Below are 27,176 nucleotides of genomic sequence, written 5' to 3'. Positions count from 1 at the left end.
TTGGATGATGGATGGATGGATGGATGGATGATGGATGATGGATGGATGGATGGATGGATGGATGATGGATGGATGGATGGATGGATGGATGATGGATGGATGGATGGATGATGGATGGATGATGGATGGATGGATGATGGATGGATGATGGATGATGGATGGATGATGGATGGATGGATGGATGGATGATGATGGATGATGGATGGATGGATGGATGGATGGATGGATGGATGATGGATGGATGGATGATGGATGGATGATGGATGGGGATGATGGATGGATGGATGGATGGATGATGGATGGATGGATGATGGATGGATGATGGATGGATGGATGGATGATGGATGGATGATGGATGGATGATGGATGGATGATGGATGGATGATGGATGGATGGATGATGGATGGATGGATGATGGATGGATGGATGATGGATGATGGATGGATGGATGATGGATGGATGGATGGATGGATGGATGGATGGGATGGATGGATGGATGGATGGATGGATGGATGGATGGATGGATGGATGGATGGATGGATGATGGATGATGGATGATGGATGGATGGATGATGGATGATGGATGGATGGATGGATGGATGATGGATGGATGGATGATGGATGATGGATGGATGGATGATGGATGGATGGATGGATGGCTGGATGGATGGATGGATGGATGGAGATGGATGGATGGATGGATGATGGATGATGGATGGATGGATGGATGGGTGATGGATGGATGGATGGATGGATGATGGATGGATGGATGGATGGATGGATGGATGGATGGATGGATGATGGATGGATGGATGGATGGATGATGGATGGATGGATGGATGATGGATGGATGGATGATGGATGGATGATGGATGGATGGATGATGGTGGATGGATGGATGATGGATGGATGATGGATGGATGGATGGATGATGGATGGATGATGGATGGATGGATGGATGATGATGGATGGATGATGGATGGATGGATGGATGATGGATGGATGGATGGATGGATGGATGATGGATGATGGATGGATGGATGGATGATGGATGGATGGATGATGGATGGATGGATGGATGATGGATGGATGATGGATGGATGGATGGATGGATGATGGATGGATGGATGGATGGATGGATGATGGATGATGGATGATGGATGGATGGATGGATGGATGATGGATGGATGATGGATGGATGGATGGATGGATGGATGATGGATGATGGATGGATGGATGATGGATGGATGGATGGGATGCTGGATGGATGGATGGATGGATGGATGATGGATGGATGGATGGATGATGGATGGATGATGGATGATGGATGGATGATGGATGATGGAATGGATGATGGATGGATGGATGATGGATGGATGGATGGATGATGGATGGATGATGGATGGATGGATGATGATGGATGGATGGATGGATGATGGATGATGGATGGATGGATGGATGGATGATGGATGGATGATGGATGGATGGATGATGGATGGATGATGGATGATGGATGGATGGATGATGGATGATGGATGGATGGATGATGGATGGATGGATGATGGATGGATGGATGGATGATGGATGGATGGATGTGAGTTGGTGATGGATGGATGATGGATGGATGATGGATGGATGGATGGATGGATGGATGGATGGATGATGGATGGATGGATGATGGATGGATGGATGATGGATGGATGGATGATGGGATGGATGGATGGATGATGGATGGATGGTATGGATGGATGGATGGATGGATGGATGGATGGATGGATGGATGGATGGATGGTGGATGGATGATGGATGGATGGATGATGGATGGATGGATGGATGATGGATGGATGATGGATGGATGGATGGATGATGGGATGGATGATGGATGGATGATGGTAGGATGGATGGATGGATGGATGGATGATGGATGATGGATGGATGGATGGATGATGGATGGATGATGGATGGATGTGGATGGATGATGGATGGATGGATGATGGATGGATGAGGATGGATGATGGATGGATGGATGGATGATGGATGGATGGATGATGGATGTTGGATGGATGATGGATGGATGGATGGATGGATGATGGATGATGGATGGCTGATGGATGGCATGGATGGATGATGGATGGATGTTGGATGGATGGTCTGGATGGTTGGGCTGCTGGATGGATGATGGCATGATGGATGATCGATGGATGGATGTGGATGGATATGGATGGATGATGGATGACTGGAATGGATGATGGATGATGGATGGATGATGGATGGATCAGGCTTGCATGCATGGCTGGATGCTGCATGTGCTGGCATGGCATGCAGCATGGCAGGATGATGATGGATGGTATGGCATGGATGATGGATGGATGATGGATGGATGGATGATGGATGGATGGATGGATGTGGCATGGCATGATGGATGGCATGGCATGTCATCATTCAGTCATCATGGCATTGCAAGGCATGCTGATGGATGCATGGCTGCATTCAGGTTCAGGCATGCATGTCATGCATGGCATTCAGCATTCAGCATGCATGCTTCATGGCATGCATGCATGGCTGGCATCGATGGCATGGATGCATGTCATTCAGGTCATGCATGGCATGCATGGCATGATGCATGCATGGCATGGCAGGTCATGCATGCGATTCAGCATGGCATGCATGGCATGCTGTCATGCATCGATGCATGCTGGCATGATGGCATGATGGATGTCTGCATTCAGCATGCATGGCATGGCATTCTGGATGCATGCATCATGGATGGATGCATGGCATGCATGGATGCAGATTCGATGCATCGATGGCATGGCATGCATGCATGCATGCTGATGGATGGCATGCATGATGGATGCATGGCATGGCATGGCATGAATGCATGGCATGGCATCGATTCATGGCATGGCATGCATGAGATGGCATGGCATGCATGCATGGCATTGCATGCATGGCATGGCATGCATGGCATGCGATGGCATGGCATGATGGCATGCATGATGCATGCATGCATGCGATGCTTCATGGCATGTCATGGCATGGCATGATGCATGCATGGCATAGGATCGGATGGCATGGCATGCTGATGATGGATGGATGGATGATGGATGGATGGATGGCATCTTGCATGCATGGCATGCGCATGCAGGCTGATCGGATGGATGGCATGGCATGCATGTGCATGGCATGGCATGCGATGATGATGGCATCAGGATGGCATGGCATGGATGCATGGCTGGATGGATGCATTGCATTCAGTGAATGGCATCGATGCATGGCATGCAGCATGGCATGATCGATGGCATGCAGACTGATGGCATGCGATGGCATCGATGCATGTCGATGCATCGGATGGCATGAAGGCATTCGATGCATGTCAGGTCATGGATCGATGCATGGCATGCATGGTATGCATGCATGCGATGGCATGCATGATGGCATGGCATGGCATGCATGGATGGATGCATGCATGATGGCATGTGCATGGAGCATCAGGCATGGCATGGCATGCATGCATGGCATGATGGCATGATGGCATGGCATGATGCGATGATGGCATGCATGATGGATGCATGGATGGAAGCATCATGCATGATCATTATGGCATGGCATTCGATCGATGTCATGCTGATGATCGATGCATGCATGCAGCATGCATGGCATGGATGCATTCGGAAGCATTCATGCATGCATGGATGCTTCAGGCATGGCATGGATGCTTGCATGGATGGCATGACTGGCATTCATGCGATGCATGCATGGCATGGCATGCATGATGGATCGATGCGATGGCATGATGGCATCGATGGCATGCTGGATGGCATGGCAGTCATGCATGGCATGGCATGCATGCATGGAATGTCATCGATTCAGCATTCATGCATCATGGATGATGCAGTCATTCATGACATGCATGGTCATGCATGTTGATGCATGGCATGGATGATGGATGGCATGCTTAGCATGCATCATTCATGTCATGGATGCATGGATGGCATGGCTGGATGATCGATGGCATGCATGGATGCATGCATGGCTATGCATGGATGGCATGCATGCATGGATCATTCAGTGGCATGCATGGATGGCATGGAGCATGATGCATGGCATGGCATGCAGGATGCATCAGGCATGGCATGCGATGGATGGCATGCATGATGGCATGGCTGCATGATGGCATGGATGGCATGGCATGGATGCATGCTGGCATGGCATGCATGGCAGATGGCATGGCATGGCATGCTGCATGGATGGCATGCAGTCAATGATGCTTATGCATCAGGCATATGCATGCATCATGATGCTGTCATGAGATGCGATGATGGATGATGATGATGGTGATCTGCCCGCCTGCCCTGATGATGCAGGGCTGATGGCTGTGCATCGATGCATGGAAGGTTGGATGGCATGCATGCCATGGCCAGGCCGGGAGGGGTGGCCTCTCCAGCGAGGGCTCAGCTCCTCCGGGAGCTCACTGAGCGATTTTGGGCTGTTGGGGATCTCCAGGTGTTGGGGACCCTCCCGGTGTTGTGGATCTCGAGGTGTTGGGGATCTCCAGGTGTTGGGGATCTCCAGTGTTGGTGATCTCCAGGTGTTGGTGATCTCCAGTGTTGGGGATCTCCAGGTGTTGTGGATCTCCAGGTGTTGTGGGATCTCCAGGTGTTGTGGGATCTCCAGGTGTTGGGGACCTCCAGGTGTTGTGGGATCTCCAGTGTTGTGGATCTCCAGGTATTGGGATCTCCAGGTGTTGTGGATCTCGAGGTGTTGGGGATCTCCAGGTGTTGAGGGTTCCAGGTGTTGAGGATGTTGATGTCCCTCAAGAGCATCTTGAGGATTTTTGAGGAACCCCTGATGTTCCTCAAGAACATCTTGGGGTTCTTTGAGAACATCCTGGTGTCCCTCAAGGACATTTTGGGTTCTTTGAGGAAAGCCCAATGTTCCTCAAGGACATCTTGGGGTTCTTTGAGGAAACCCTGATGTTCCTCAAGAGCATCTTGGGGTTCCTCGAGGAAACTCTGATGTCCCTCAAGAACATCTTGGGGTTCTTTGAGAACATCCTGATGTTCCTCAAGGACATTTTGGGGTTCTTTGCGGAAACCCGGATGTTCCTCAAGAGAATTTGGGGGTTCTTTGAGGAAACCCTTGATGTCCTCAAGAACATCTTGGGGTTCTTTGAGAACGTCCTGGTGTCCCTCAAGGCCATTTTGGGGTCCTTTGAGGAAACCCTGAAGTTCCTCCAGAGAATTTGGGATTCTTTGGGTCCATGCTGGGATGTTTTGGGTGCGCGTCGGGGTCGGCGGCGGTGACGATGACGGTGACGATGGTGACGGTGACGATGGTGACGGTGACGATGGTGACCATGGTGACGGTGACGATGACGACGATGACGATGGTGACGGTGACGATGATGGTGACGATGACGATGGTGACGGTGACGATGACGATGGTGACGGTGACGATGATGATGGTGATGGTGACGATGATGATGGTGATGGTGATGATGATGGCGATGATGGTGACGATGGTGATGGTGATGGTGATGGTATGATGATGATGACGGTGATGGTGACGATGATGATGGTGATGGTGGTGATGGTGATGGTGAGGATGATGATGGTGACGATGATGATGGTGATGATGATGGTGATGGTGATGATGGTGATGGTATGCTGATGATGACGGTGACGATGATGGTGATGATGGTGACGGTGACGATGATGATGGTGATGATGATGGTGATGATGATGGTGACGATGATGGTCATAGGTGACGATGATGATGATGACGGTGATGATGATGATGACGGTGATGATGGTGATGGTGACGATGATGATGGTGATGATGATGGTGACGATGATGATGGTGACAATGATGAAGGTGATGATGACGATGATGGTGACGATGGTGACAATGGATGATGGTGATGATGATGGTGACGATGACGATGGTGACGATGATGATGGTGATGGTGACGGTGATGATGATGGTGACGGTGACGATGATGGTGACGATGATGATGGTGACGATGATGGTCATGGTGACGATGATGATGGTGACGATGATGATGATGGTGATGATGATGGTGATGATGGTGATGATGGTGATGATGATGGTGATGGTGGTGATGATGATGATGATGGTGACGATGATGATGGTGATGATGATGGTGACGATGATGATGGTGATGGTATGATGATGATGATGATGATGGTGACGGTGATGATGGTGACGATGATGATGGTGATGGTGATGATGATGACGGTGACGGTGATGATGGTGATGATGATGACGGTGATGATGACGGTGATGATGATGGTGATGATGATGGTGATGATGGTGGTGATGGTGATGGTGATGGTGACGATGATGATGATGATGGTGATGGTATGATGATGATGACGGTGATGGTGACGATGATGATGGTGATGATGGTGATGATGGTGATGGTGATGATGGTGACGATGGTGATGGTATGATGATGATGGTGATGGTGACGATGATGGTGACGATGATCATGGTGACGATGATGGTGATGGTGATGATGACGGTGATGATGATGGTGATGGTGAGGATGATGATGGTGACGATGGTGATGGTGATGGTGACGATGATGGTGATGGTGACGATGATGATGGTGATGATGATGATGGTGATGGTATGATGATGATGATGGTGATGGTGACGACGATGATGGTGATGATGATGGTGATGGTGATGATGGTGATGGTGCTGATATTGATGGTGATGATGGTGACGGTGATGATATTGATGGTGATGATATTGATGGTGATGATATTGATGATGATGGTGACGATGATGATGGTGACGAAGGTCACTGAGCGGTGCCCCCCCCCGTGGCAGGTCACCTGCGGGAGGCGCCGTCGCCGCTGCTGCTGCCGTCGCCGCAGCTGCCGTTCCAGGGCCTGGTGCCGCAGTCGCCGCCCCAGCAGAACATCCAGCCAAAAAAACAGGTGGGGAAAAAACAACAATGGGAATGTGGGGATGGAAAACGGGGGAAATAATCGGAATTTGGGGAATGAAAAAATGGGAATTTGGGGCTGGAAAACGGGCAAAAAAAATGGGAATTGGGGGCTGGAAAACGGGGAAAAAACAACGGGATGTGGGGCTGGAAAATGGGGAAAAAATGGGAATGTGGGGCTGGAAAATGGAATGTGAGGCTGGAAAATGGGAATGTGGGGGATGGAAAATGGGGAATTTGGGGTTCAGGGAGGGTGAAAAATGGGAGTTTGGGGAAATGAAAAATGGGAATTTGGGGGCTGAAAATGGAATTTGGGGTTTGGGAGGGTGAAAAAATGGAATTTGGGGGCAGAAAAATTGGAATTTGGGCTGGAAAATGGGAAATAGGGCTGGAAAATGGAATGTGGGGATGGAAAATGGGGAAAAAATGGGAATTTGGGGGCAGAAAAATGGAATTTGGGGCTGGAAAATGGGAATTTGGGCTGGAAAATGGGAATGTGGGATGGAAAATGGGGAAAAACAATGGGAATTTGGGGCTGGAAAATGGGGAAAAGAAATGGGAATTTGGGGAATGAAAATGGGAATGTGGGCTGGAAAATGGGGAAAAACATTGGGAATTTGGGACTGGAAAACAGGAATGTGGGGCTGGAAAATGGGGAAAAAAATGGGAATTTGGGGTTTGGGGCAAAAAAATGGGAATTTGGGGGCTGAAAATGGGAATTTGGGGTTCAGGGGCTGGAAAATGGGAGTTTGGGGTTCGGGGCTGGAAAAATGGGAATTTGGGGGCTGGAATATGGGAATTTGGGGTTCAGGGAGGGTGAAAAAATGGGAGTTTTGGGGGCTGAAAAATGGGAATTTGGGGTTCAGGGCTGAAAAATGGGGAATTTGGGTTCGGGGAGGGTGAAAAATGGGAGTTTGGGTTTGGGATTTGGGGTTTGGGGTCAGGTGAAAAAACAGCAGGTTGGGGTTTGGGGGCGGCTGAAAAAATGGGATTTTTGGGTTTGGGTTTGGGGTCAGGTGCAAAATGTCGGGTTTGGGGTTTGAGGGTGGCTGAAGATATGGGTGTTTGGGGATTGGGGTCAGGTTTGGGTCAGGTGAAGAAGAACAGGTTTGAGATTTGGGATCAAGTGAAGAAAGGAGATTGGGGATCCACGGAATTGTGAGCGGGGTCAGGATTGGGGTCAGGATTTGGGATTTTGGGACCATCCCAACCCCACATTTCCGTGCAGGAGCTGTGAGCAGCCTTGGTATCAGAATTGGGTTTGGGGTCAGGATTTGGGTCAGGATTTTGGGATTTTGGGACCATCCCAAACCCACATTTCTGTGCAGGAGCTGCGAGCAGCGTTGGGGTCAGGATTGGGGTCAGGATTTGGGATTTTAGGACAATCCTGATCCACATTTCTGCAGAAAATTACAGTCAGGGTTGTGGTCAGGATCAGGATTGGGGTCAGGATTTGGGATTTTGGGACCATCCCAACCCACATTTCCATGCAGGAGCTGCGAGCAGCGTTGGGGTCAGGATTCGGGGTCAGGATTTGGGATTTTAGGACAATCCTGATCCCACATTTCTGCAGAAATTACAGTCAGGGTTGTGGGTCAGGATCAGGATTGGGATTTGGGTCAGGATTTGGGATTTTGGGACCATCCCAACCCCCACAATGTTTCCCTGGCACGAGCTGCGAGCGGCCTCGGTATCAGGATTGGGGTCAGGATTTGGGATTTTGGGACCATCCCAACCCCACAATGTTTCCCTGGCACGAGCTGCGAGCGGCCTCGGTATCAGGATTGGGGTCAGGATTGGGATTTTGGGACCATCCCAACCCACATTTCTGTGCAGGAGCTGTGAGCAGCATTGGTATCAGGATTGGGGTCAGGATTTGGGTCAGGATTTGGGATTTTAGAACAATCCCAAACCCGAATTTCCCTGCAGGAGCTGTGAGCAGCCTCAGTATCAGGATTGGGTTTGTGGTCAGGATCAGGATTGGGTTTTGGGTCAGGATTTGGGATTTTGGGACCGTCCAAAAACCCAAATTTCCCTGGCAGGAGCTGTGAGCAGCCTTGGTATCAGGATTGGGGTCAGGATTTGGATTTTAGAACAATCCAAACCCGAATTTCCCTGGCAGGAGCTGCGAGCAGCGCCGTGTCAGGATTTGGGTCAGGGTTTGGGATTTTAGGACAATCCTGAACCCGAATTTCCCTGCAGGAGCTGCGAGCGGCCTCGGTATCAGGATTGGGTTTGGGGTCAGGATCAGGATCGGGATTTGGGGTCAGGATTTGGGATTTTAGGACCATCCTAACCCCACACACGTTTCCCTGCAGGAGCTGTGAGCGGCCTCAGTATCAAGATTGGGGTCAGGATCAGGATCAGGATTGGGATCAGGATTTGGGATTTGGGTCAGGGTTTGGGATTTTAGGACAGTTCCTAAACCTGAATTTCCCTGCAGAGCTGCGTGCGGCCTCGGTATCAGGATTGGGTTTGGGGTCAGGATCAGAATTGGGTTTGGGGTCAGGATTGGGGTCAGGATTTGGGATTTAGGACAATCCCAAACCCACATTTCTGCAGAAATTACAGGGTTGTGGTCAGGATCAGGATCGGATTGGGTCAGGATTTGGGATTTTGGGACCATCCAAAACCCAAATTTCCCTGGCAGGAGCTGCGAGCAGCCTTGGTATCAGGACTGGGGTCAGGATTTGGGATTTTAGAACAGATCCCAAACCCGAATTTCCCTGGCAGGAGCTGCGAGCAGCGCCGTGTCAGGATTTGGGTCAGGGTTTGGGATTTTAGGACAATCCTAACCCGAATTTCCCTGCAGGAGCTGCGAGCGGCCTCGGTATCAGGATGGGTTTGTGGTCAGGATCAGGATTGGGATTGGGGTCAGGATTTGGGATTTTGGACCATCCCAAACCCGCATTTCCCTGGCAGGAGCTGCGAGCAGCATCGGGGTCAGGATTGGGTCAGGATTTGGGATTTTAGGACCATCCCAAACCCACATTTCTGCAGTAATTACAGTCAGGGTTGTGGTCAGGATCGGGATTGGGATTTGGGTCAGGATTTGGGATTTTAGGACCATCCTAAACCCGAATTTCCCTGCAGGAGCTGCGAGCGGGGTCAGTATCAGGATTGGGTTTGGGGTCAGGATTTGGGATCAGGATCGGGATTTGGGGTCAGGATTTGGGATTTGGGACCGTCCCAACCCCACATTGTTTCCCCGCAGGAGCTGCGAGCGGCCTCGGTATCAGGATTGGGGTCAGGATTTGGGATTTTGGGACCGTCCCAACCCACATTTCTGTGCAGGAGCTGCGAGCAGCGTTGGGGTCAGGATTGGGGTCAGGATTTGGGATTTTGGGACCGTCCCAACCCCACATTGTTTCCCTGCAGGAGCTGCGAGCAGCGTTGGGGTCAGGATTGGGGTCAGGATTTTGGGATTTTAGGACAATCCTGATCCCACATTTCTGCAGAAATTACAGTCAGGGTTGTGGTCAGGATCAGGATTGGGGTCAGGATTTGGGATTTTGGGACAGTCCCAAACCCACATTTCTGCGGAAATTACAGTCAGGGTTGTGGTCAGGATCAGGATTGGTTTTGGGTCTGGATTTGGGATTTTGGGACCATCCAACCCACATTTCTGTGCAGGAGCTGTGAGCAGCCTCGGTATCAGGATTTGGGTCAGGGATTTGGGATTTTGGGACCATCCCAACCCCACATTTCTGTGCAGGAGCTGCGAGCAGCGCCGGGGTCAGGATTGGGGTCAGGATTTGGATTTTAGCACAATCCTAAACCCGAATTTCCCTGTAGGAGCTGCGAGCAGCCTCAGTATCAGGATTGGGGTCAGGATTTGGGATTTTAGAACAGATCCTAAACCTGAATTTCCTGCAGGAGCTGTGAGCGGCATCGGGGTCAGGATTGGGGTCAGGATCAGGATCGGGATTGGGATCAGGATTTGGGATTTGGTCAGGGTTTGGGATTTTAGGACAGTTCCTAAACCCGAATTTCCCTGCAGGAGCTGCGAGCGGCCTCGGTATCAGGATTGGGTTTGGGGTCAGGATCAGGATTGGGTTTGGGGTCAGGATTTGGGTCAGGATTTGGGATTTTAGGACAATCCCAAACCCACATTTCTGCAGAAATTACAGGGTTGTGGTCAGGATCAGGATCGGGATTGGGGTCAGGATTTGGGATTTTGGGACCATCCTAAACCCGAATTTCCCTGGCAGGAGCTGTGAGCAGCCTTGGTATCAGGATTGGGGTCAGGATTTGGGATTTTAGGACAATCCTGATCCACATTTCTGTGCAGGAGCTGCGAGCAGCGCCGTGTCAGGATTGGGGTCAGGATTTGGGATTTTAGGACAATCCAAACCCACATTCTGCAGAAATTACAGTCAGGGTTGTGGTCAGGATCGGGATTGGGATTTGGGTCAGGATTTGGGATTTTGGGACCATCCCAACCCCACATTTCCATGCAGGAGCTGCGAGCAGCGCCGGGGTCAGGATTGGGGTCAGGATTTGGGATTTTAGGACAGATCCTAAACCCGAATTTCCCTGCAGGAGCTGTGAGCGGCATCGGGTCAGGATTGGGGTCAGGATTTGGGATTTTAGAACAATCCTAAACCCGAATTTCCCTGCAGGAGCTGTGAGCGGCATCGGGGTCAGGATTGGGGTCAGGATCAGGATCGGGATTGGGATCAGGATTTGGGATTTGGGTCAGGGTTTGGGATTTTAGGACAGTTCCTAAACCCGAATTTCCCTGGCAGGAGCTGCGAGCGGCCTCGGTATCAGGATTGGGTTTGGGGTCAGGATCAGAATTGGGTTTGGGGTCAGGATTTGGGTCAGGATTTGGCATTTTAGGACAATTCCCAAACCCACATTTCTGCAGAAATTACAGGGTTGTGGTCAGGATCAGGATCGGGATTGGGGTCAGGATTGGGATTTTGGGACCATCCCAACCCACATTGTTTCCCTGGCACGAGCTGCGAGCGGCCTCAGTATCAGGATTGGGGTCAGGATTTGGGATTTTGGGACCATCCTAACCCACAATTCTGTGTAGGAGCTGTGAGCAGCGTTGGGGTCAAGATTGGGGTCAGGATTTGGGATTTTGGGACCATCCCAACCCCACATTTCTGTGCAGGAGCTGCGAGCAGCGTTGGGATCAGGATTGGGGTCAGGATTTGGGATTTTAGGACAATCCTGATCCCACATTTCTGCAGAAATTACAGTCAGGGTTGTGGTCAGGATCAGGATTGGGGTCAGGATTTGGGATTTTGGGACCATCCCAAACCCACATTTCTGCAGTAATTACAGTCAGGGTTGTGGTCAGGATCGGGATCGGGATTTGGGTCAGGATTTGGGATTTTAGAACAATCCAAACCCGAATTTCCCTGCAGGAGCTGTGAGCAGCCTCAGTATCAGGATTGGGTTTGGGGTCAGGATCAGGATTGGGTTTTGGTCAGGATTGGGATTTTGGGACCATCCCAAACCCGAATTTCCCTGCAGGAGCTGCGAGCGGCCTCGGTATCAGGATTGGGTTTGGGGTTAGGATCAGGATTGGGGTCAGGATTTGGGATTTTGGGACCATCCAAACCCACATTTCTGTGCAGGAGCTGTGAGCAGCCTCAGTATCAGGATTGGGGTCAGGATTTGGGGTTTTGGGACAGTCCCAACCCCACATTGTTTCCCCGCAGGAGCTGCGAGCGGCCTCAGTATCAGGATTGGGGTCAGGATCAGGATCAGGATCGGGATTTGGGATTTGGGTCAGGATTTGGGATTTGGGTCAGGATCAGGATCAGGGTCAGGATTTGGGATTTGGGTCAGGATTTGGGATTTTAGAACAGATCCTAAACCCAAATTTCCCTGCAGGAGCTGCAAGCAGCGTCAGTATCAGGATTGGGGTCAGGATTTGGGATTTTGGGACCATCCCAACCCACATTTCCATGCAGGAGCTGCGAGCAGCGTTGGGGTCAGGATTGGGGTCAGGATTTGGGATTTTAGGACAATCCTGATCCCACATTTCTGCAGAAATTACAGTCAGGGTTGTGGTCAGGATCAGGATTGGGTTTTGGGTCAGGATTTGGGATTTTGGGACCGTCCCAACCCCACAATGTTTCCCTGCAGGAGCTGCGAGCGGCCTCGGTATCAGGATTTGGGTCAGGATTTGGGATTTTGGGACCATCCCAAACCCACATTTCTGTGCAGGAGCTGCGAGCAGCGTTGGGGTTAGGATTGGGGTCAGGATTTGAGATTTTAGGACAATCCTGATCCCACATTTCTGCAGAAATTACAGTCAGGGTTGTGGTCAGGATCAGGATTGGGGTCAGGATTTGGGATTTTAGGACAATCCAAACCTACATTTCTGCAGAAATTACAGTCAGGGTTGTGGTCAGGATCGGGATTGGGTTTTGGGTCAGGATTTGGGATTTTGGGACCATCCCAACCCCACATTGTTTCCCCGCAGGAGCTGCGCGCGGCCTCGGTATCAGGATTGGGGTCAGGATTTGGGATTTTAGGACCATCCCAACCCACATTTCTGTGCAGGAGCTGTGAGCGGCCTCGGTATCAGGATTGGGGTCAGGATTTGGGATTTTAGGACAATCCTGATCCCACATTTCTGCAGTAATTACAGTCAGGGTTGTGGTCAGGATCGGGATCGGGATTTGGGTCAGGATTTGGGATTTTGGGACCGTCCCAACCCCACATTTCTGTGCAGGAGCTGTGAGCAGCGTTGGTATCAGGATTGGGGTCAGGATTTGGATTTTGGGACCATCCCAACCCACATTGCTGCAGTAATTACAGTCAGGGTTGTGGTCAGGATCAGGATCGGGATTTGGGGTCAGGATTTGGGATTTTGGGACCGTCCCAACCCCACATTTCTGTGCAGGAGCTGTGAGCAGCGTTGGTATCAGGATTGGGGTCAAGATTTGGGATTTTGGGACCATCCTAATCCCGAATTTCCCCGCAGGAGCTGCGCGCGGCCTCGGTGGTGCAGTCGCAGCCGCTGGGCGCGGCCAAGGAGGAGAAGCTGCACTCGCCCGTGATCCGCACCGAGACCTTCAGCCCCCCCTGCGCCAGGAGCCCCCCAAGGGACACCCCGAGGGCGTCAAAGCGGCCCCGCACCTCCCGCAGCGTGAGTCAGGCCAGGAAACACCAAAAAAAAACCAAAAAACCCAAAAAAAATCCCGTTAAAATCCCATAAAACGTCTCAGCGAGAGAGAAAATTAAAAAAAAAAAAATCACATTAAAATTCCGTTAAAATTCCAGAAAGTGTCACTGGAAAGAGAAAACTCAAAAAAAAAAAAAAAAAAAAAATTCAAAATCCGTGAAGGAAAGAGAAATGGGGAAAGAGAAAACCCAAAAAATCCCATTAAAATCCCATTAAATCCCATTAAAATCCTTCCATAAAGTATCACTGGGAAAGAGGAAACCCCAGGAAAAAAAAAAAAACCAAAAAAACCAAACATTAAAATCCATGAAGGGAAGAGAAATGGGGAAAGAGAAAACCCAAAAATCCCATGAAAATCCCATAAAGTGTCATGGCGAGAGAGAAAAACTCAAAAAAAAAATCCCATTAAAATCCAAAAAAAGTCCCATTAAAATCCCATAAAACGTCTCAGCGAGAGAGAAAATTCAAAAAAAAAAAATCCCATTAAAATTCCATTAAAATTCCAGAAAGTGTCACTGGGAAAGAGAAAACTCAAAAAAAAAAAAAAAAAAAAAAAAATTTTAAATCCGTGAAGGAAAGAGAAATGGGAAAGAGAAAACCCAAAAATCCCATTAAAATCCCATTAAAATCCATCCATAAAGTATCACTGGGAAAGAGGAAACCCCAGGAAAAAAAAAAAAAAAAAAAAAAAAAAAATTTAAATCCATGAAGGGAAGAGAAATGGGGAAAGAGAAAACCAAAAAATCCCATTAAAATCCCATTAAAATCCTTCCATAAAGTATCACTGGGAAAGAGGAAACCCCAGGGAAAAAAAAAAAAAAAAAAAAAAAAAAAAAAAAAAAAATTTAAATCCATTAAAATCCATGAAGGGAAGAGAAATGGGGAAAGAGAAAACCCAAAAAATCCCATGAAAATCCCATAAAGTGTCATGGCAAGAGAGAAAAACTCAAAAAAAAAAATCCCATTAAAATCCAAAAAAAAGTCCCGTTAAAATCCCATAAAACGTCTCAGCAAGAGAGAAAATTAAAACAAAAAAAAAAATCCATTAAAATCCCATTAAAATTCCGTGAAGTATCACAGGGAAAGAGAAAACCAAAAAATCCCATTAAAATCCCATAAAATGTCACGGCAAGAGAGAAAATTCAAACAAAATCCCGTTAAAATCCCATAAAACGTCTCAGCAGCAGAGAAAATTAAAAAAAAAAATCCCATTAAAATCCCATTAAAATTCCATAAAGTGTCATTGGGAAGAGAAAAACCCCAGAAAAAAAAAAAAAAAAAACCAAAAAAACCAAACATTAAAATCCATGAAGGAAAGAGAAATGGGGAAAGAAGAAAACCCCAAAAAATCCCATGAAAATCCAAAGAAAAATCCCATTAAAATCCCGTTAAAATTCCATAAAGTATCATTGGGAAAGAGAAAACCCCAGGAAAAAAACCAAACAAACCAAAAAAAAAATTAAAATTAAAATTTTTGGGTTCCAAAATCCCCAAATTTCCCATTTTTGGGTTCCAAAATCCCCATAATTCCAATTTTTGGGTTCCAAAATGTGGAAATTTTCCATTTTTGGGTCCAAAATCCTGAATTTTTCCATTTTTGGGTTCCAAAATCCCAAAATTTTCAATTTTTGAGTTCCAAAATCCCAAAATTTCCCAGTTTTGGTTTCCAAAATCCTGAAAATTTCCATTTTTGGGTTCCAGAATCCCCAAAATTTCCAATTTTATGTTCCGAAATCCCGAAATTTTCCATTTTTTGGGTTCCAGAATCCCGAATTTTCCCAATTTTGCATTGCAGGGCCGGAGCTGAAGGCGCTGGAGGGGGGAGGACCCCAGGCCACCCAAATTTTGGGCTCAGAATCCCCAATTTTTGGGTTCCAAAATCCCAAATTTTTCCATTTTTGGGTTCCAAAATCCTGAAAATTTTTCATTTTTGGGTCCAAAATCCTGAATTTTTCCATTTTTGGGTTCCAAAATCCCGAAATTTTCAATTTTTGGCTTCCAAAATCCCAATAATTTCCAATTTTTGGGTTCGAAAATCCCAAAATTTTCCATTTTGGGGCTTGAAAATCCCGAAAATTTTCATTTTGGGTTCCAAAATCCCCATAATTCCAATTTTTGAGTTCCAAAATCCCGAAAATTTTCCATTTTTGGCTTCCAAAATCCTGAATTTTTCATTTTTGGATTCCAAACTCCCAAAATTTCCATTTTTGGCTTCCAAATTCCCCATAATTCCAATTTTGGGTTCCAAAATGTGGAAATTTCCAATTTTTGGGTTCCAAAATCCTGAAAATTTCCATTTTGGGTTCCAAATCCCGAATTTTCCCATTTTTGCGTTTCAGGGCCGGAGCTGAAGGCGCTGGAGGGGGGAGGGGCGCGGGCCAGCCCAATTTGGGCTCAAAATCCCCAATTTTGGGGTTCAGAGTCCCAGAATCCCCAAATTTTGGGGTCAGAAATCCCAATTTGAGGTCCAAATCCCCAGAATTCCCAATTTTGGGCTCACAAATCCCAATTTTGGGTCCAAATCCCCAGAATCCCCAAATTTTGGGGTCAGAAATCCCAATTTTTGGGTTCCAAAATCCCGAAATTTTTCATTTTTGGGTTCCAAAATGCGGAAATTTCCAATTTTTGGGTTCCAAAATCCCGAAATTTCCATTTTTGGGTTCCAAAATCCCGAATTTTCCCATTTTTGCGTTTCAGGGCCGGAGCTGAAGGCGCTGGAGGGGTAGGGGCCGCGACCCAGCCCAGTTTTGGGCTCAGAATCCCCAATTTTTGGGTTCCAAAATACTGAAATTTTCAATTTGGATTTCCAGTGCCGGAGCTGAAACCACGGGAGGGGGGAGGACCTCAGGCCACCCAAATTTTGGGCTCGGAATCCCCAATTTTGGGGTTCCACAATCCCCATAATTTCAATTTTTGGGTTCCAAAATGCGGAAATTTCCATTTTTTGTTTTCAAAATCCCCATAATTCCCATTTTTGGGTTCCAAAATCCCAAATTTTCCATTTTTGTGTTCCAGGGCCGGAGCTGAAGGCGCTGGAGGGGGGAGGGGCACGACCCAGCCCAGTTTTGGGCTCAGAATCCCCAATTTTTGGGTTCCGAAATCCCAATAATTTCCATTTTTGGGTTCCAGAATGTGGAAATTTTCCATTTTTGGGTTCCAAAATCCCAATAATTTCCATTTTTGGGTTCCAAAATGTGGAAATTTCCCATTTTTGGGTTCCAAACTCCCAGAATTTCCCATTTTTGGGTTCCAGGGCCGGAGCTGAAGGCGCTGGAGTGGGGAGGGTCGCGGCCGAGCCAAATTTTGGAGTCAGAATCCCCAGTTTTTGGGTTGCAAAATCCCCATAACTCCCATTTTTGGGTTCCAAAATCCCAAAATTTTTGATTTTTCGTTTCCAAAATGCGGAAAATTTCTATTTTTGGGTTCCAAAATCCTGAAAATTTCCCTTATTAGGTTCCAAATCACCATAATTCCAATTTTTGGGTTCCGAAATCCCAACAATTTCATTTTTGGGTTCCAGAATGTGGAAATTTCCCATTTTTGGTTCCAAAATCCCGAATTTTCCCAATTTTGCGTTTCAGGGCCGGAGCTGAAGGCGCTGCAGTGGGGAGGGTCGCGGCCGAGCCAAATTTTGGAGTCAGAATCCCCAGTTTTTGGGTTGCAAATCCCCATAACTCCCATTTTTGGGTTCCAAAATCCCATAATTCCAATTTTTGGGTTCCAAAATCCCAAAATTTTTGATTTTTCGGTTCCAAAATGCGGAAAATTTCTATTTTTGGGTTCCAAAATCCCGAAAATTTCCCTTATTAGGTTCCGAAATCACCATAATTCCAATTTTTGGGTTCCGAAATCCCAATAATTTCCATTTTTGGGTTCCAGAATGTGGAAATTTCCCATTTTTGGGTTCCAAAATGTGGAATTTTCCCATTTTTGCGTTTCAGGGCCGGAGCTGAAGGCGCTGGAGGGGGGAGGGGCGCGGGCCGTGATCCGCCCCCCCGAGCCGACCCCGCCCGGGGCCCGAGAAGGAGCGGCCCAAGGCGGAGCCCAAAACCCCCGTGGCCCCAAAAAAGGTAAAAAAACAACAAATTTTGGGGAAAAAAAAACAAATTTGGGGAACTCCCCAAGGTCTGGGCAAAAAACCCGAAATTTTGGGCAAAAAAATTCCCACTTTTGGGGGGGAAAATCCCAATTTTTGGGCTGAAAAACTCGAGTTTGGGGAAAAAATCCTAAATTTTTTCCCTAAAATCTGGGAGAACTTCCTGAGATCCCACCAGGCTGAGGGACCTGGGGAAGCCCCTGAGATCCCACCAGGCTGAGGGACCTTCAGACCTCCTGAGATCCCACCAGGCTGAGGGAGCTCCAGAACCTCCTGAGATGCCACCAGGTTGGCTCCAGTTCCTCAGGACAAAGTCCTTGGAGGATCCCACGGTGTCCACCACGGTTCTGCTGGATCCTGGTGGCTCCCAGACCTCATGGTTGGATCTGGGAGAACTTCTTGAGATCCCACCAGGCTGAGGGACCTGTGGGACTCTAGGGCTGGGTCTGGGAGAACCTCCTGAGATCCCACCAGGCTGAGGGACCTTGAGAAGCCTGTGAGATCCCACCAGGCTGAGGGACCTGGGGAAGCCCCTGAGATGCCACCAGGTTGGCTCCAGTTCCTCAGGCCTGAGCAATGGAAGGATCCCACGGTGTCCACCACAGTTCTGCTGGATCCTGGTGGCTCCCAGACCTGGCGGTGTCCCCGTGGTGACCCCGTGGTGTCCCCGTGGTGTCCCCGTGGTGTCCCCATGATGTCCCCGTGGTGTCCCCGTGGTGACCCCGCGATGTCCCCGTGATGTCCCCGTGGTGACCCCGCGATGTCCCCGTGGTGTCCCTGTGGTGTCCCCGTGGTGTCCCCGCGATGTCCCCGTGGTGTCCCCGTGATGTCCCCGTGATATCCCCGTGATGTCCCTGTGGTGTCCCCGTGGTGTCCCTGTGATGTCCCCGTGATGTCCCGTGGTGTCCCCGTGGTGTCCCCGTGATGTCCCCGCGGTGTCCCCGTGATATCCCCGTGATGTCCCCGTGATGTCCCCGTGGTGTCCCCGTGGTGTCCCCGTGGTGTCCCCGTGATGTCCCCGTGGTGTCCCCGTGGTGTCCCCGTGATGTCCCCGTGGTGTCCCCGTGATATCCCCGCGGTGTCCCCGTGGTGTCCCCGCGGTGTCCCCGCGATGTCCCCGTGATGTCCCCGTGATGTCCCCATGATGTCCCCGTGATGTCCCCATGATGTCCCCGTGATGTCCCCGTGGTGTCCCCACGATGTCCCCATGATGTCCCCCGTGGTGTCCCCGTGATATCCCCGTGGTGACCCCATGATGTCCCCATGATGTCCCCGTGGTGTCCCCGTGATGTCCCCGTGATATCCCCGTGATATCCCGTGATATCCCCATGATGTCCCCGTGGTGTCCCCGTGGTGTCCCCGTGATGTCCCCACGATGTCCCTGTGATGTCCCCGTGGTGTCCCCGTGATATCCCCGTGATGTCCCCGCGATGTCCCCGTGATGTCCCCGCGGTGTCCCCGTGATGTCCCCGTGATGTCCCCGTGATGTCCCCGTGATGTCCCCACGATGTCCCCGTGGTGTCCCCGCGGTGTCCCCGTGGTGTCCCTGTGGTGTCCCCGTGATATCCCCGTGGTGTCCCCACGATGTCCCCATGGTGACCCCGCGATGTCCCCGCGGTGTCCCCGTGGTGTCCCCATGATGTCCCCATGATGTCCCCATGGTGTCCCGTGGTGTCCCCGTGATGTCCCCGTGGTGTCCCCGCGATGTCCCCATGATGTCCCCGTGATGTCCCCGTGGTGTCCCCGTGGTGACCCCCGCGTGTCTCCCGCAGGACCTGAAGATCAAGAACATGGGCTCGTGGGCGTCGCTGGTGCAGAAGCACCCGGCGGCGCCGGCGGCCGCGGCCAAGTCGTCGAGCGACTCCTTCGAGCAGTTCAAGCGGGCGGCGCGCGAGAAGGAGGAGCGCGAGAAGGCCCTCAAGGCCCAGGCCGAGCAGGCCGAGCGCGAGAAGGAGCGGCTGCGCCGGGAGCAGGAGAGGATGAGGTGAGGACGGCGCCGGTGGGGACGGCGGGACAGGGGGGACAACCTGCGGGGACACCGGGGACAGCTCCGGGAACAGCTCAGACACCTGCGGGGACACCGGGACAGCTCCGGGAACAGCTCCGGGAACAGCTCCGGGAACAGCTCCAGGAACAGCTCCGGGAACATCACAGGGACACCAGGAACAGCTCCAGGAACATCACCAACAGCACAGGGACTCCATAAAACCACCAAGACACCACAAACAGCAGCAGGGACACCACAAACACCAGCAGGAACATCAGGAACATCTCCAGGAACATCACAAACACCTGCAGGGACAGCAGGAACATCTCCAGGAACATCACCAACATCACAGGGACTCAAAACACCACCAGAGACACCACAAACAGCAGCAGGGACACCACAAACACTACCAGAGACCACCAGAGACACCACAAACAGCAGCAGGGACACCACAAACACCAGCAGGAACATCAGGAACATCTCCAGGAACATCACCAACATCACAGGGACTCCAAAACACCACCATGAACACCCCAAACACCAGTAGGGACATCACAAACACCAGCAGGGACTCCATAAACACCACCAGAGACACCACAAACACCTGCAGGGACACCAGGAACAGCTCCAGGAACATCACCAACAGCACAGGAACTCCATAAAACCACCAGAGACACCACAAACAGCAGCAGGGACACCACAAACACCACCAGGAACATCAGGAACATCTCCAGGAACATCACAAACACCTGCAGGGACAGCAGGAACATCTCCAGGAACATCACAAACACCTGCAGGGACAGCAGGAACATCTCCAGGAACATCACAGGGACACCAGGAACAGCTCCAGGAACATCACCAACAGCACAGGGACTCCAAAACACCACCATAAACACCACAAACTGCAGCAGGGACACCACAAACACCAACAGGAACATCACAGAACACCACCAGGAACACCACAAACAGCAGCAGGGACACCAGGAACAGCTCTAGGAACATCACAAACATCACAGGACTCCAAAACACCACCAGGAACACCACAAACACCAGCAGGAACATCAGGAACATCTCCAGGAACACCACAAACATCAACAGGGACTCCATAAACACCACCAGACACACCACAAACAGCAGCAGGAACACCACAGACACCACCAGAGACACCACAAACACCAGCAGGAACATCAGAAACACCACCAGGAACACCACAAACACCAGCAGAGACACCACAAACACCTCTGGGCACCCCTGGTCTTTCTGTGACCCCTTTCCACATCTCCTGACTTGTGTCCGGCTCATGGGCACTGATGGTCACTGTGGTCACTCAGTGGTCACTCAATGGTCACTGATGGTCACTCAGTGGTCACTGATGGTCACTGTGGTCACTGATGGTCACTGATGGTGACTGTGGTCACTGTGGTCACTGATGGTCACTCAATGGTCACTGTGGTCACTCAGTGGTCACTCTGTGGACAGTGATGGTCACTGATGGTCACTCAATGGTCACTCAATGGTCACTGTGGTCACTGATGGTCACTCAATGGTCACTCAATGGTCACTGTGGTCACTGATGGTCACTCAATGGTCACTCGACGGTCACTCAGTGGTCACTGATGGTCACTGTGGTCACTCAGTGCTCGCTGTGGTCACTGATGGTCACTGATGGTCACTGATGGTCACTCAGTGGTCACTGATGGTCACTGTGGTCACTCAGTGGTCACTGTGGTCACTCAGTGCTCACTGATGGTCACTGATGGTCACTTGATGGTCACTGATGGTGACTGTGGTCACTGTGGTCACTCAATGGTCACTGATGGTCACTCATGGTCACTGTGGTCACTGATGGTCACTCAGTGGTCACTCAGTGGTCACTGATGGTCACTCATGGTCACTCAGTGGTCACTGTGGTCACTCAGTGCTCACTGATGGTCACTGTGGTCACTCCTGGTCACTCAGTGGTCACTGATGGTCACTGTGGTCACTCGATGGTCACTGATGGTGACTGTGGTCACTGTGGTCACTCATGGTCACTGATGGTCCCTCAGTGGTCACTGATGGTCACTGGTGGTCACTGTGGTCACTGATGGTCACTCAGTGGTCACTGATGGTCACTGTGGTCACTGTGGTCACTGATGGTCACTCAGTGGTCACTGATGGTCACTGATGGTGACTGTGGTCACTCATGGTCACTGATGGTCACTCAATGGTCACTCAGTGGTTACTGTGGTCACTCATGGTCACTCAGTGGTCACTCAGTGGTCACTGTGGTCACTCAGTGGTCACTGATGGTCACTGATGGTCACTCAATGGTCACTCAATGGTCACTGATGGTCACTCAATGGTCACTCAGTGGTCACTCAATGGTCACTCTGGTCCCTCTGCAGGACCCGGGAGGACGAGGAGGCGCTGGAGCAGGCGCGCCGGGTGCACGAGGAGGTTCTAGAACAGTCTGGTCACTCAGTGGTCACTGATGGTCACTCAGTGGTCACTGATGGTCACTCATGGTCACTGATGGTCACTGTGGTCACTCAGTGGTCACTGATGGTCACTCATGGTCACTCCTGGTCACTGTGGTCCCTCTGCAGGACCCGGGAGAACGAGGACGCCCTGGAGCAGGCGCGCCGGGTGCACGAGGAGCTTCTAGAACAGTCTGGGGGCTGATGGTCACTCAATGGTCACTGTGGTCACTCAGTGGTCACTCAGAGGTCACTGATGGTCACTGATGGTCACTCATGGTCACTCATGGTCACTCATGGTCACTCCTGGTCACTCTGGTCCCTCTGCAGGACCCGGGAGGACGAGGACGCCCTGGAGCAGGCGCGCCGGGTGCACGAGGAGCTTCTAGAACAGTCTGGGGGGGGGTCTGATGGTCACTCAATGGTCATTGATGGTCACTCAATGGTCACTGATGGTCACTCAATGGTCACTGATGGTCACTGTGGTCACTCAGAGGTCACTGATGGTCACTCCTGGTCACTCTGGTCCCTCTGCAGGACCCGGGAGGACGAGGACGCCCTGGAGCAGGCGCGCCGGGTGCACGAGGAGGTTCTAGAACAGTCTGGTCACTCAGTGGTTACTGTGGTCACTCAGTGGTCACTCATGGTCACTCAGTGGTCACTGTGGTCACTCCCCAGGACCCGGGAGGACGAGGACGCGCTGGAGCAGGCGCGCCGGGTGCACGAGGAGGTTCGGCGGCGCCAGGAGCAGCAGCAGCAGCAGCAGCAGCAGCCGCCGGCGGCCGCGGGCTCGGTGCCGGTGCCCGGCGCGGTGTCGGTGCCCGGCGCGGTGCCCGTGCCCGGCTCGGTGCCCGTGTCGGCGGCGGCGGCGGCGGCTCCGCAGCCCCCGGGCCCGGGCGGCTCCTCGCAGGCCATGCTGGACCAGCAGCGGGAAATGGCGCGCAAGAGGGAGCAGGAGAGGAGGCGCCGGGAAGCGGTGAGGGAAGGGTTAAACCGGGCCGAGAATATGGGGGGGAGGGATGGGAAAAATCGCAGAAATTGGGGGGAAAAATGGGAATGATCACAGAAATGGGGCGCAAAAAATGCCTAAAATGGGTCTCCAAAAATGGGGAAAAAATGGGAATAATCACAGGAATGGGGCACCAAAAAATGGGAATGATCACAGAAATGGGGCACCAAAAATGGGAATGATCACAGAAATGGGGCACCAAAAAATGGAATGATCACAGAAATGGGGCGCCAAAAAATGGGAATGATCACAGAAATGGGGCGCAAAAAATGCCAAAATGGGTCTCCAAAAATCAGGGAAATAATCAGAATATTCACAAAAAGGAGGCACAAAAAATGCCAAAATGGGTCTCCAAAAATGGGGGGAATAATGGGAATATTCACAAAAATGGGGCCCTGAAAATGGGGGAAATAATGGGAATAGTCATAAAAATGAGGCACAAAAATTCCAAAAATGAGTCTCCAAAAATGGAGGAAATAATCAGAGTATTCCTGGAAAATGGGCCCTGAAAATGGGGGGAAATAATGGGAATAATCACAGAAATGGGGTGCAAAAAAGGGGAATAATCACAGAAATGGGGCACCAAAAAATGGGAAAAATCACAGAAATGGGGAGCAAAAAAGGGGAATAATCACAGAAATGGGGACCAAAAAATGGGAAAAATCACAGAAATGGGGAGCAAAAAATGGGAATGATCACAGAAATGGGGAGCAAAAAATGGGAATGATCACAGAAATGGGGAGCAAAAAATGGGAATAATCACAGAAGTGGAGCGCAAAAAAATGGGGGAAATAATGGGAATAATCACAGAAATGGGGGGAGATAATGGGGAGAAATAATGGGAATAATCACAGAAATGGGGCACCAAAAAATGGGAATAATCACAGAAATGGGGCACAAAAAATGGGAAAATAATGGGAATAATCACAGAAATGGGGCACCAAAAAATGGGAATGATCACAGAAATGGGGCACAAAAAATGGGGGAAATAATGGGAATGGTCACAGAAATGGGGGGAAATAATGGGAATAATCACAGAAATGGGGAGCAAAAAATGCCTAAAATGGGTCTCCAAAAATGGGGGAAATAATGGGAATAATCACAGAATGGGGCGCAAAAAATGCCAAAATAGGTCTCCAAAAATGGGGAAATACGCAGAATATTCCCAAAAAAGGGGCCCTGAAAATGGGGAAAATAATGGGAATATTCACAGAAATGGGGTGCAGAAACTGGGGAGAAATTGTGGGGATTGTCCCAAAAAAATTGTCCCAACTAATGGGGGGAATAAGGGAATATTCACAAAAAATGGGGGACAGAAAATTCCAAAAAATGCGTCTCCAAAAATGGGGGAAATAATGGGAATATTCACAAAAATGGGGGACAGAAAATTCCAAAATGGGTCTCTAAAAATGGAGGAAATAATCAGAATATTCTCAAAAATGGGGCACAAAAATTCCAAGAGTGGGTCTCCAAAAATGGGGGGAATAATCAGAATATTCCTAAAAAAAAGGGGCCCTGAAAATGGGAAGAAATTGTTGGTATGGTCCCAGAAAATCACAAAAAATGATCCTTAAAAATGGGGGAATAATCAAAATATTCCTAAAAAAGGGGCCTTGAAAATGGGGGGAAAATATCGAGGTGTTCACAGAAAATCCAAAAAAATCCAGAAATTAAACCCCAAAAAAAAAGCCCCAAAAAATCCAGAAATGCCCCAAAAAATACCAAGAGAAAGGCCAAAAAACTCCATAATTTACCCCAAAAAATGGCCCAAAAAATTCCAGAAATTACCCCAAAAGGCTCAAAAAACTCCAGAAATGACCCAAAAATGCCCCAAAAAAAGCCAAAAAATGACCAAAAACTTCCAGAAATTCCCCAAAAAATCCCAAACAGAAAACCCCCAAAAAGATCTGAAAAATTCCCCAAAAATCCAGAAATCACCCAAAAACTGCTCAAAAAAAGACCAAAAAAAGACCCAAAAAATGCAAACAAAAAGACCCAAAATTTTGCAAAAAAATGCAAAAAAAAAAAGCCAGAAAAGACCCAAAAAATCTCAGAAATGACCCCAAAACCACCCAGAAATTACCAATAAAAATGGGGAAAAAAATCAAAAAATGACCCAAAAAAATGCCCTGAAATGCCCCAAAAAAGCCCAAAATTACCCCAAAAATCACAAAAATTTGGATTAATTTTTTCCTGGAATTTTTTCCCATTTTTTACCGTTTTTTGCAGATGGCGGCGACGATCGACATGAACTTCCAGAGCGACCTCTTGGCCATTTTCGAGGAGAATCTTTTCTAGGAGAGGCGACTCCGGCCGGGAATTTTGACTTTTCCCAAAAAAAAAAAAAGAAAAAAAAAATCCGGAAAAAAAAAAAAAAAAAAGTGGAAAAACATCAAAAAAAAAAAGAAAAAAAATTCCTTTTTTTTTTTTTTTTTCTCTCTTTTTTCCCCTTTTTTTTTTTTTTTTTTCTCCTGGCCAAAAAAAAAAAAAATAACGCGAAAAACGAGAAAAAAAATGAAAAAAACAAACAAAAAAAAAAAAAAAGCAAAGTTCGGACTCTCCGTTAAACGTCGGAAAAATTGGGGAATGGGAGCGGGGGCGGGGCTGCCTTACCCCGGAATTCCAATTTCATTTTTCCTCCTTTTTTCCCTTTTTTCACACCAAAAAAACTGAAAAAAAAAAAAAATCCACCAGAATTCCTGGGAATTGCCGGGATTTTATTTTGAATTTTTTTGGGAATTTTTTTTTGCGTTTCTTTTGAATTTTTGGGGTTTTTTTTCCTCCGGCGGCGGCAAAAAAAATGGGAAAAAAATCCCAAATTTTTATTTTTGGGGTGGATTTGGGCGGATTTGGGGCTTTTGGGGAGGGATTGGGGGGGGAGGGGTGATGGGGGGAGGGGCGCGGCCCCTCCCCCACCCGCGGCCTCAGGGACTTCCCCCCTTCCCCTTTTCCATTCCCTGAAATTTTTTCCCAATTTTTCCCTTTTTTTTCATTTCCTTCCTTTCCCAAAATTCCCTTTTTTTCCCTGATTTTTTTCCTAATTTTCCTGACTTTTTTTTTTTTTTTCCTAATTTTTTTCTGTTTTTTTTTCCTCATTTTTTATCAAATTTTTCCCTGATTTTTTCCTAATTTTCCTGATATTTTGTTCCTTTTTTTCCTATTTTTTCTGGGTTTTTTCCCAATTTTTCCCTTTTTTTTTTATTTCCTTCCTTTCCCAAAATTCCCCTTTTTCCCTGATTTTTTTCCTGATTTTGTTTCAATTTTTCCCATTTCCTGCAATTTTCTCCCAATTTTTCCCTTTTTTTCATTTCCTTCCTTTCCCAAAATTCCCCTTTTTTTTCCCTGTTTTTTTTTTTTTCTAATTTTCCTGAATTTTTTTTCATTTTTTCCTATTTTTTCTGTGGTTTTTCCTCATTTTTTATCAATTTTTTCCCTTCTTTATTTTAATTTTTCCCTGATTTTTTTCCCTAATTTTCCTGATTTTTTTTTCATTTTT

At 48.8% G+C, this 27,176-nt stretch overlaps 2 protein-coding genes across 2 annotated transcripts in view; one reads left to right on the top strand and one right to left on the bottom strand.

The window, feature by feature from the left end:
• The window catches only part of LOC134432985 (uncharacterized), a 16,313-nt gene extending 10,952 nt beyond the window's left edge, over positions 1 to 5,361 (bottom strand). Inside the window, exon 1 of the mRNA XM_063181861.1 lies at positions 5,268 to 5,361. Coding sequence (XP_063037931.1) covers positions 5,268 to 5,361 — 94 coding nt within the window. The remainder of the gene's footprint in view (positions 1 to 5,267) is intronic.
• Positions 5,362 to 5,871: 510 nt separating this feature from the next.
• On the top strand, positions 5,872 to 26,094 carry LOC134432984 (bromodomain-containing protein 4-like). Its single transcript, XM_063181860.1, is given in 9 exon segments — positions 5,872 to 5,932; positions 6,862 to 6,971; positions 13,929 to 14,019; positions 14,022 to 14,093; positions 18,071 to 18,146; positions 18,148 to 18,199; positions 19,998 to 20,209; positions 23,350 to 23,647; positions 25,910 to 26,094. Coding segments are annotated over 9 exon segments (1,041 nt in total). The 3' UTR covers positions 25,979 to 26,094.
• Positions 26,095 to 27,176: the final 1,082 nt, after the last annotated feature.

This window comes from Melospiza melodia (genome assembly GCF_035770615.1).
Source record: "Melospiza melodia melodia isolate bMelMel2 chromosome 17 unlocalized genomic scaffold, bMelMel2.pri SUPER_17_unloc_1, whole genome shotgun sequence".
Classification (NCBI taxonomy): Eukaryota; Metazoa; Chordata; class Aves; order Passeriformes; family Passerellidae; genus Melospiza; species Melospiza melodia.
The sequence above is the reverse complement of the archived record's forward strand: the minus strand, read 5'-3'. Positions and strand labels throughout refer to the sequence as shown.